This window comes from Larus michahellis, chromosome 5 (assembly GCF_964199755.1).
Source record: "Larus michahellis chromosome 5, bLarMic1.1, whole genome shotgun sequence".
Lineage (NCBI taxonomy): Eukaryota > Metazoa > Chordata > Aves > Charadriiformes > Laridae > Larus > Larus michahellis.
Window position 1 is genome coordinate 50,076,248 of NC_133900.1, and position 12,114 is coordinate 50,088,361.

At 36.1% G+C, this 12,114-nt stretch overlaps 1 protein-coding gene across 4 annotated transcripts in view; it reads left to right on the plus strand.

The window, feature by feature from the left end:
* Window positions 1–12,114, plus strand: part of CTNNA2 (catenin alpha 2) — a 516,068-nt gene that overhangs the window by 404,660 nt on the left and 99,294 nt on the right. For all 4 annotated transcript variants that reach the window (XM_074587252.1, XM_074587254.1, XM_074587251.1 and 1 more), the window contains one exon: window positions 1,805–1,957. In XM_074587252.1, coding sequence (XP_074443353.1) covers window positions 1,805–1,957 — 153 coding nt within the window. The remainder of the gene's footprint in view (window positions 1–1,804; window positions 1,958–12,114) is intronic.

Sequence of the window (12,114 nt, forward strand, 5' to 3'; positions counted from 1 at the left end):
ATATAATGCAGAGCGCTATGCTGGTGCACTGTTCTCTGACATTTAACTTCCTAGTGTATTTTTTTATTATTTTGCAATGCTTTGATGTGTTTGGAGAAATGTTAGTCTTTATTTATGTATTGAGATGGTGTCAATGAAAACTATTCATGGATCAGGATCTCATTGTATAAGATGTGCTGTAAACCGACCCAAAGGATGGTCTGAAAGAGCTTTCAATGTAAGAATAAAATAAGAGTCAGCAACTGGATATCAACAGATTGATGTGAGGAAAAAAAGAAAGAGTACAAGGTGACAATGAGATAGATGGTAGCAACCACACACCAGCTTCCTAACTGTTGGCAGGTCTCTGATATATTCTTCGTCTCTCCCTCTTCCCCCCCACCCAGCGTGTATGTATTATTCTGTTAGCTATTCTGAGTGCCTTTCATCATTTTGGAAGTGGAAAAATACTTTCCAGGTAGAATATGAGTCGAATTAATTTTTAAGGGATATTAAGAATTGCTGTTCTTAATATATTGGCTGATTTAGTTGTAATAGAAATAAAAGGAATACCTCATGCAAAAAAATATATCCTATTTTGCTTTGCTTGTTTTTGCTACACCACTCAGGGACTGAATGGAAATATTCAAACTTAGATTTCTCCTTAGTCAAATACAGGTGACAATTGCTGCTGTCAAACAGCAAATATATCTTGGATCATGTGTTTACAGTGCCTAACAATATACCAGTTTTCAGTATGATAGGATATTTTGATGATACCTCGTCTGGCTAGAGCTTTCTTGTCTGGACTGCAAAATAGAGAAAATTACCTTTCCTGATGTTTCATCTAACTAAAAATGCATTATTTTAAGGAGACTAGTGGCTAGCCAGACCTCCAGGCTGTATAGCTCCCAGCTTGTGTTTGAGTCCGCAGTTTTTCAGTCTTAACAACCAAAAAAGCTGGAGAAAACATGCTAAAAACGTTTCTAATCCATACTCCTATAGAACAATTAAGCTTCCAGGAAGAATTACTTAAGATTTCAGTCATCTTTCTGGCTGTCTTTCAAATTTTTGTGACGTTTGACATTAATTAGTAGTTATTGGCAAGGTAGAGAAGAAGTTAGTGACATCATTCTTAATGGTAATTGTTTCAAACAGATGTTTTTTATGAAATAACAGGTGTTTGTTCTTAAATAACTTGTAGGGTGTGGTTTTTTTCTTTGGAATAAATTATAGTATGTTTTCTAATCTACCTGGAAAATTCTTAGAAAGGTTAGAAAGGTTTTCTCTTTACACCTGTTGGAGGTATTTGAACGAGAATATGAAGCACAAGGCATGTGCTAAACTAAATACTCATTATTGCATAGAATACTATTCAGTGCAGGAATTAGAGAAGGCTTAGAAATATTCAGGCTAATATTTTTAATGGTTGCCTGAAGTTAAGCTCCTTAATCCATATTTGGCTTTTAAGTGAGCTGAACTGTTTTTTAAAGTGGCGTGCAGCTTTCAATTCTCATCAGTTTGCAATGTCTTATGTGGGTAATCACCACCGTCCTATATAGATCCATTCAGTTCAGTAGGATTAGATGTGTGAGTCAGCATGAATCTCAGGAGGGTTTTGCAGAGCTAGGCCCTTAAGTGTTTGATATTTGTATGCTTGCTGCGAATATATAACTTGGGAGAAAGAAAGAAAAAAGCCCAAGCTCCCATACAATGCTGTGAGATGTGACACATCAATGCTTAAATAAAAGTAGCCAATGAATACAGTGGTAATGTATATTGATAATTCTCCTTTTATTTACTGGTCTGCTTTCTTTTGTCACAGCTACGGAAGGCAGTAATGGATCATATATCGGATTCATTCCTCGAGACCAATGTCCCGTTACTGGTTCTCATTGAGGCTGCAAAAAGCGGTAATGAGAAAGAAGTGAAGGAGTATGCTCAGGTCTTCCGTGAACACGCCAACAAGTTAGTTGAGGTAAGTGACCTTATTGGCACAGCTAGACTTCCATCTTGCCTCTCTAGGAGAGGCAAGAAAAATTATATAGTGGCTGAAATGACAGACGTAGCATTTCTGTAATACAGGTTTCAGGACTTCTGGTGAGCTTTATCCTAGTGATCACACAGCAAATGTCTGGATGACTGGCAACAAGGAGCATGTGCTGTACTTCAGTAGTTCATTAAAGAAATTGAGCATGGTAAAAATGGTATTTCCAGTATTTTGTTAAAAGTCATGAGCAACAAGAAGTAGATTGCATTTCAGCTTTACTGACAATACGATAGATCTTAATTTCTGTTACATAAAAAGCCAAATAGGTGTTTCACAACTCTGTATCTGGTAGTGGCCAAAGGATTCTCTAGACTTAAGAGCTTGTTGTGCTGAAATAAACCAGAGAAAAGGACGTATAGAGAAGACGTAGCCTTAAGACTGGTCTGTATTGAAAATATACACACAGTACCTTCTCTTTCTGAAGAGACCTACTGTGTAAAGTCAAATGACAATTTCAAGTCTTCAGGGATAGTATTGAAATAACTCTATTCTGCCCTGAGGAGTATAAAACATAATGATTGAAGTCTAGGTGCTCGTTGAATGGACTTCCAATAAAATAATGATAATGTTCATGTCAGTTTGCCCTTTAACATATCAAGAACTATGAAAAATGCTTATATTTCTTAAGCAAAACACAGAGTTATATTTGTCTTTGATATTGTTATGTGGCATTATTGACTTCTCTCTACTAGCATTATTTTGAAGTATATGTAGCCCCTTTGCAACATTCTTTCTCTGTAGTCATGCCATGTGTTCTTTAGCAGAGGAAAGTGCTATTGGGGAACTATGGATTTGACAGGCATTGAAGTATGCCTTTGAATGGCTTCTGTTTTAAAACAGGCATCGTCCTAATTCTCTAGTACCTGAGCTGAAGCAAAGAGTAAGAGTTTCTCGATTCCTATTGACTAAAGATAGACAGTTGCCTGACAAATGTGTGTGGGAGGTGATATTTTTAGTGGGAGCAAGGTGCTATTCTGGAGCACCTCATTCTTCCCATGTACAAAATGGGGAGTCAAGATAGGTTCCGGGGTTTAAAAATTCTGGCTGGATTCTGTGCAATGCTGAAAACGGTAAAGGTTTGTTACCATTATCTTCAAGAGGAGCACGGGACTGCCAGCAGCTTTCAGCCCTGACTCCTCTGAATTATGCAGAGATTTGTTACTGCCTCCTGGTGACTGGAGCTGTGGTAATGAAAAAGGAAATAGGCAGCGCGTATATAGAGAGAGACAAACAAACAGACAGACAACCCCTCCGCAATATTCATAGTTATATTGTAGTGGCGGTCAGAGTTGCAGCTTTACACAGAATATCCAATGCACATACGTGGTTAGTATTACAGCAGCCCGCTCCTCCAGAGATTTGCAACAAAGTGTTGCAATTATGGGTCTAATTGCATTATTAAAAAACTAAAAATAACTAAGTAGAACTTTGTTAACAGATAATAAGAGGTAGTGAATAAAAAGCAGAAAAATACCTTTTAAAGTCTATAGCTAAAAAAAATCCCATCACCCCCTTCACGCCCCTTCAAACCCAAAGAAGAACAAAAAAAAAAACCACTTTCAACTGGAAGAAACCCAACAAGAGAGTGGTTATAGTTATCTAGCTTTGGTTTTACTAGCCTAACATTACATTAGACTTGTACTTTAGACCAAACTACAGTTTGGTTACTGATTTTGAACGTTATGTGATCATCTTTAGGTACCCCACCAATAAAACAATATCAATAGATATCCTGGCCCTCAGACCTAATATTTTTATTACTTTAGGTTGTTCCAGAGTATTAAAAGCAGATCCTTAATTGATTCTTGGTACTAGCCTGCAGGGTACTTACTCTTTTCCAAGGGTGGGTTCCTTTAGAGGGATCTTAGTGTTTTATTTGTAAGGATTCTTTCTATTTGGGGTAATAAAGTATCTTGAATAAATTAATTTCTAGTGTGAGTGGAATTTTGAAACCCAGGTTTCAGGTTCATCAGACTGCACAAGAAATGGAATATATTTACATCCTCTGTATGCTAGATTTTGCACTTAAAATAGTTTCATCATTTTTACTTAATGATGCACAATGGTATCTTAGCAGATGGACTTCTATGGTTTTGTGGGTCAAGTAAATTGCAAATAGTAAAATGTAGTTTAAAGATGAGACATAATCAAGTGACTATGGAATGTAAGATCTTTTCCCAGGCATAGGGCCAGAATTGCGTACTAATATATGCAGACACAGTTCCACTGGAGTATTTGGAGTTGCGCTTGCTTATGTTAGAGGAATGTGGCACTGAAAATCCAATACTGTGAAAACTCTATCAATCATTAATTTTTCAAATCAGAATCTGAATTTCTTCGATGTCTTACCAAGCTCACTAGAAAGTCTATCAAAAGGTCATGGAAAACAGCCCATGTTTTAATACTTCTTTTATGTAAACGCTATGTTTTACCAATCCGAGGAAAAAGAAATGCATTCCTTGATATTTGGTGAATACAAATGGCAAAATTTTCTTTGCATAGCCAATACATTTTCAAAACTATATGCTGTAAGAATGAGGCTTATGGAAGTTAACTTTTTTTTATAGTACATATTACAGAAATCTTCTCTTAAGAGCTACTTTCATTATTTCTGTGTTTTCCATACCCCACCTCTTATCACAACATTTTGGCTCTTGCTTTTCACTTGACTTGCTATGATATGCCTCATTTGATGAATTCTCATATTTCCAGACATTCTCTGACAACGAATTTTGTCTATGAGTTTTGTTGGAAACCCAGAGTAAGATGTCATTCCATGAAACTTGAGGCACTTTATCTGTGATACCTGTATTTAGAAGCTTTCTTGTCTCAGGGTCCCTCCAGAGTCCAAGAAGGCAGAGCACCTCAAGAATGAGACCCAGCTTAACTATGATGTGAATCATCCAAAATGACTCAAACAGTCATACAGATATTTGGGGTAAAAAATAATAATGAAATAAAACAGAATTTAGATGGTACTATTCCAGGCTTAGACAGCTAACTCCTATTCTTCAAATCAGCTGTCATCTTTCCACTTTTCTGCCTTCTGAAACTGAAGTTAGAGAAGTGATAATGCCTTTCCAGGTCATGATCTTTACCTAGTGAATCCCTTTAATGTTTTTAAAAATTTATCTGTAATGATCGAAAGACAGCAAATGTCTAAGTTGTGTTACCAGCTTCAAATGTGACCTTGGGAAGTCATTTAACTTCTGTATATGGGCATCTTCATTTGTAGCATAAGGTTAATGACAGATAATTCTAATACCTACCACACAAATGCACTCGGCTGATAAATCAACTCAGATTTATTCAATACTTCTATCAAAGCACTATACAGCAGATAATTAACTATTTTTTATTAAATATTCTGTTTAGTAAAGCTTCCTTGGTTTACCTGTTAGTCCTCTGGCCTGTTTCTTGCAAAATTAAATTAGTAAATCCAAACACTTTTGCTGGGAGATGAAACTCAGCATCCAGTAAACTTCTAAGAGCCATGATAGCAAGCTGTTTAGTTGCTTTCACTAGTAAACATCAATATGTTTGAAGTTTAATTAAGAACTGTGAAAATTCAGATTATAGGGCCTTCTGGTTAAAATAGTGAATTTTATCAGGCTTTCCATCCTCACAAGGATGATGAAAAGTCCAAGAGACTTCTACAAATGATTTAAGTTTGTGTGGTTTTTTTAATATATTTTTATGTAAGAACTTCACCATTTGGTGATCAGTGAACATTTAAGAGTTAAATACAACTGCATTATTCTTCCTTGAAACTTATTTCCAACAAAATTGTAATGAAGGGGATTTTTGTTCTTTAGCATTAATTGATGCATCACCAAATTTGAAACAGTTAAAAATAATTTTTTGAAAAGACAGTGCCTTACCAATTTTGCAGGAATTTATTTTTATGAAGAATTTTGTGGAGCATACATGTATCTATCAGTTTCATCTCATACAAACTTAAAGATGAACACTGCTAGTGGAAGAACTGTGTTAGGCAATGGCTTATGGTGATTAAAATTTGATATAGTGCAAGCAAATCAATAGTATCACAAGATTGGATAGGAATTTGTAGCAGATGAAACCTAACAGCAACATTTCTGTTTCTGCTTTATAGTCTTTGTCCATTAGGCTTGAAGGAGTCTTTATTAACTTTCGCCTGATCATGTAATTCCCACTTCGAAGAGGATTCTAAGGTTGTTTTTGGGAGTTTAGGCATTTGGTTATTTCTTTTAGAATGTCAAGGGAAAAAAAAAGTTAGTGTTTTAACTTCTTTGTAAGTTACGATGCAGGCTGCCCTTCATTTTCCAATAACTGTTTTATCCGTAGCTACCTAATTCATACTGATTGTATGTTTTCGTATGATAAATGAGCTTCCACACTGAAGATAGAAGGGGAAAAATCACTGCCAGCCTGCACACAAAACATGCAATTAGACCTCCTCAGTGACCCCTGCTTACTTGATTTAGTAATGAGAGGAGAGGGGAAAAAATGTGAAAGAAAATTTTACTGTCATGGTCAACAATGAATTTAATCTAGATTTATATCATCCATAATGGACCTAACATCCAACCCCATATTTCTTCATTCCACTGTTTTCTTTGTGCTATTTTAAATATTGTATAAGTTCATGAACTCACTTGGATTTTCATTTAAGATAGACAAAACACAGAGTAATAAGCTTAAGAGGGAAAAAATTGACTTCTTTATCTTAGCAACTTTAGTTCAAGGAATAAAGAGTGTTCCTTCTGATATATTTCACAAATACTGTTCGTACTTAAAAAGTTCTATTCTTTTTTATTTAAGTGCATTTCACTGCATTATTGGAGTATACAAGTAGCTGTTTGCTTCTGTGTCCAACTTCTTTCATGAAAAATGCATACATTCCTGTGTTTCATCTTACAGACTGATGAGCTTTTATTCTTGTATTTTTCTTTTAGTTGACATTAAGCTAGATAAAAAATAATATTTAGAAGATAATAATCCTTGGCTCTAATCAAAGAGTGTTGAGGAGGTCATAGATTAGTTTAATTCAAGCCCTTCAAGTTGAGAGATTTTATTTGAAATTAAAGCTGTGGGCTACCTCTGTGTCCTAGTGTTTCATCTGCTCATTTTAGTTTTAATTTCCATCTCAGGCCTTTCTTCCCTGCATGGGCAACAGATGTTCTTAATTCCTAGTAAACACCATGAGTATATTGACGATACCTAAAACCACGAGTCCAATTATCTGCAATGAGAGCATGAAAAACTTGAACTCTTCGCATTTATTTCTTCCAAGTCTCTGCTGCAGCCAGATCTAGTTAGTCCATCTCTTCACCTTGGATGTGTATATGTCTTTGAGGCAAAGTGAACTCAAAGTCTTTCAGGGTAAAACTTTTTGGTAATGTTATGTCATCGGTGAACTCTTTACACTGGCTTTTTTACTTACATAAGCCACTGGATATTGGTAGTCCACTGGGATCTATGCCAGTTTCATCTTCTGGTTTATAGATTAACACTGAAATGAAATCAAATTGCCGTATAGAAAAGGTGAGGCACAGAAATAACTGCTGCTTTGTGACTTTTTGAGCCTCTTGTGTACCTGCCCCTGAAGAAGATAGGTTATTAAAGGAGTTAAATAATCCATGTCTACATTTTCAAGATTGCTTTCATCCCAAAGCTGTCTCTGCCGTGAGGCAATAAGGATCCAGATCTAAGGCTTACAAAGTCAGCTGTAGGAGGAAGCAGTTGCAGAACCTGCCTGTGATCTGCAGAGTGCGTCATTAACATGGAAACATGGGTGAAATTAAACAATTTGGCAATGGAGAGCTTGGCTACAGCCGACGCTGAAGGCCCTATGTGCTGGTCCCTCAACACCTGCTCTTAGCAAGTTTTTGATGAAACCCAGCAATCCAGGGTGGCTGAAAGGGGAGGAACTTCCTTATCTGATGGCTTCTTGTTGTGGTTTAGGCTGGGAAAGTTTACTGAAAAGAAAATTGGTTCTGTTCTACCTCAAACCACAACGTTTCTTTGGCAATATAGTCCTGTTTCCAAAATTTCTTCCCACTAGTAAGCACCCTGGTAAACAAGCATGCCAGAATCTGTGAGACTATTAGCATCATCTTGAGTAATCATTTTCTATTCATTTGTTGCTTTACTTTATTTTTAGATCGCTAAGCTTCTATATCTCATAGCAGCACCAAAAGGGTTGAAGGATAAATGCATTTGTTCACACATCTTTCTGTACTATACATAATAAGCAAATGGTACATAAAGTTAGCAACTTGTGGATAATGGTGGTTCTTTTTTTCTGTCCCAGAAGGAAAAATTTTATTAAAAAATAAAAGAAAAAAAGTGAGTGGTAAATTTCTGCAGAATCTCTGTGTCAATTTGAATGCATCTCTAGCTTTGGGACTGTAGACATAATACCAGTGTTGTGCTGGTTCAGTTATCTTATTTGCTATAAGTCATCATTCCTTTTTCATTAGCAAATGACTCTATTATGTGTTTTTACTCACTGGAAAGAAAAAAAATGCTGGAGAATTTTCTAAAAATGAAAAAGTACTTTGGCCATTTCCTCAGTTTTTGCTGTAATTCTTTAACATATCTTTTCTTTGCATACTCTATTAATTATTTTAATGAGAAATACCTTGTTTTCTCCTTGCAGAAAAACTTATTCCTAGTGATTTCCCAATATTTTTCAGTTAGCTGCTTTTTTTTTTTTTAAAGAAAACTAACTTTTAACCGTGCTTATTTATGGGCTCTGTACAAGAGTTGAAATCCAATTACTCCCTTTTTAAACACTTAGTAATTTTTAAAAAATATTTTTCTAGTGAATAACATCTGCTTAGCAAGGGACTCAGTTCTCCAGTCTGATCACGCTACTGTGCTATGTGAGTCATGTGGTAAACTTTCCCAAAATAAAATGACTCCTACAAACTCTAGTGTGTCTACTGTCTCATACAACCCAATCACATAGCACTCTATGTGGTTTAAAACTTGTTAGTAATACAATCAAGAGCTCTTGGTTGCATTTTAATTACTTGATTACATAAATTATGGGTTTAGCTCCTCCTAACCAGTTGTTTGAATTTGCAAGCCTAGTATGCTAAGATGCCATAAAACTAGGCTGGAAACCACCTCCTAACACTTCCGTAGGAAGGACTGCTGTGAAAAAAGTGTATATGTAAACCTGTGAGTGGAAGGGGCCCTCTTGAGCCTAAATGTCCTTTTACTTTGAACTCAAACCCTTCTGATAGACATGATTTTTGTTTACAGACATGTCATCTTTTCCATCAGGAAAGAAATGAAAGTAAGTGGAGGCTCCTTAGGCAGATACAAGCCTTCCTTAATTAATCCCTCAACAATGAGAGAAGTATAACCAGTTGTCATCAGAGGCATCGCTCTTAAATTGTCAGGATGAATTCATGGCATCTGTGTGATGACATGGTGTAAAATTTGCAGCTGAATGACTGCTTAGCCCACTCTGTTTAGCAGGTAGGAATCAATACTGGCAGGCGTGTAGTTTACCTACCTTCAGTTTCTTTGATGTTTGGGTTTTAGGGTTTTTTTATATTTCTTTTCACTAGGCAGTAAATAAAGCCTCTTCACTTAGCAGATCAAATTTATTAGTAGCATTTTGCACTGACTAACCTATTAGTTTTTTGGCAACATGGAAGAAAGTGACCTCTTACCCCAAAAAATGGATTGCTATTGGAAGCAGGAAGTTCATCAAGTGGTATTAACCTTTGACAGAGGTAAAAAGAAGATTGCAACTGCCTGTCCTCCTGATAATTATATGACTTGACTTCCTTTATTCATGTGTCAGCAGGGCATCGCTTATGAGAATACCCTTTCCTCTCCCATTGACTGTTCTTTCTAGCAACTTGAAGAAGGATTTGTTAGAGCAGGGAGGGCTACACAGTTGGAGCTAAAAGGGACAAAGGTTAATTTAAGCAAACCTACCTCTTTGGACTAATGTGGTTAGGATATATCAAGTAGAAATATAACTAGTGCCACAGCAGACTTCTACTAGCTTCCTTGTCTTTCAACCTGTTTCAGATGTAGTAAGAGCGCTGGATAAGTTTTCAAGATGAACCCAGAACAAGGCTCTCTCATGAGTGTTGACTTCAAGACTTGTGTGTTTAATATTCAGAATGGGTTTTTATCCATTTACTTCCTAATCTCTTCATTTTATCTGACTGTCCCCAATGAGTTGTGTAATGCAGACATCTTTCCTACTTCCAGTTGCCAGCCATGGGGATCTGAGGGGAATATGTTCTTTTGAAGACAAGCAGAATGAGATACTTGGCATGTCAGTTATTCAAAGGCAATATTTTCTAGACAGCCCCACATAACTATCCCCGTTCCTTACTTTTGCTCTCATATCCTATTTTATAAAGTGTTTTAGTTGTGTCTCTCGTAACATGCCCTAACCATAATTGATGCTTTTCTCGGTGTTTCTTTAAAAAGTGTATTTCAATCTCTACTCTAGAAACTGTACGTTTGGATTAATTTTGCTACTCAAGACAGGTTAACATTTTACTACTATGTAAAATGTTTAGCACCTTGGCCTTTGTTCTGTGATGTATTAGCATGGCTATATTTCAATCAGTGAATATTAAGAACCGTGCTTTTACATAAGCATCCTAGGTTTCTCTGTAAGAAAGAGGAGTTTAATCAAATAACCTGTCTTAGAGCATGGAATTTAAGAGAAATAAGGGAAATGGTGGGGAATAAAAGAAAAGATGAAATACAAGAAGCTATGCTGGTATTCCAAGCTTACGACAAAGTAGGAAATAAAATAAATAGCTTATATTACTAAAGAAAAAAGGAATTTGTCATCTGTGATTGAGCTATTTCCAGTATGCAGGACAGAGAGAGAGGGGCTAGAACCTAAGAAGCCAAAATGTTCAGTGCAAGCAGTAAGTACTTCTGAGGAGACTGAAAAGAGCATTTACAATAAAATAATGAGTCAGAAATAAAGGATAGCATTCAGAAATGCTCAAAAAATCAGCAGATGTGCAAGGAAAAGTCATGTCAAAGACTTGAGGACAGAATGGCATGGTTAACAACAGAGTTTTGAACTGATGCAAAAGAAGAAATTGTAATCAAGAAATCTCAGGATTTTGAACAAAAGTCATAGCAGCTTTGATTTTGAAAAAGATTGCAATCGAGATATATAAGAAAAATTTCAAATATGGATCCTTGACTAATAAAGTTTATTAATCCAGAATAAAGTATGAAAATGCAAAAATCATTGTCTACAAATAGTGGTATCATAGGTATATTAGCAACACAGACACTCCTGTACAACTCTTAGCTTATGCAATGTGTGGGTCATAGTGTACTCTGTCCTGTTTTTTCTTCCCTGTATCCTATTAGCTAGATTGTGACAAGTGTAGTGGTGATGATGATGCACCCATCATAGGTATAGCCTACTGCTTCTACTACAGTGCCCAGACTGTAGCTGTTTAGTTGGTAGTGCATGAATGTCAAAATAATCCTTATTGCCTAAATGTTCCCGGTCAGTGATGCTGTCTTTGTTGGCTTTTCAGAGTTCCTGTGGCAGAGGGATGTGCTGGGAACTTTGCAACAAACTGTGTTTAGTGGCACCCACATCCATTTCCCTTGGTATATTTACAATTCCCTGGTGTATTTATTATTTTGGAAGACCAAAACTCCTTCATCTCAAGTTTTGATTAGAAATCTTTCACTGTTACCAAATCCATAATCAATTACACTGAATAACTTCAACAGTGAATTCCCCTCATTACTTAAGCTTATCACTTTATCTGCAATCTAAAGATGGGTATGTTTTTTTTTTTTTATTTTAGCCCTTACAGTTTGTTCCACATCTTATCTGCACCTATGTCAAGAAGGACCTTTCTTATAAGTCGTCTGTTCTCAACACAGACGCAAATTTTGAACAACAACTCCCAAACTTCAGGCTCTTAAATGAGGTCTTTTGGTCTCTTCCTATAAGGCATTTTTTTCTCAAAAGCTTAATTACCTGTGTGACTCATCTCTATAGCACCAGGTTTTTTTCAGCAATTGCACTAGTACGTCTATGTACAAACATAAAATGACCTATTTTTTTCTTAGCATTT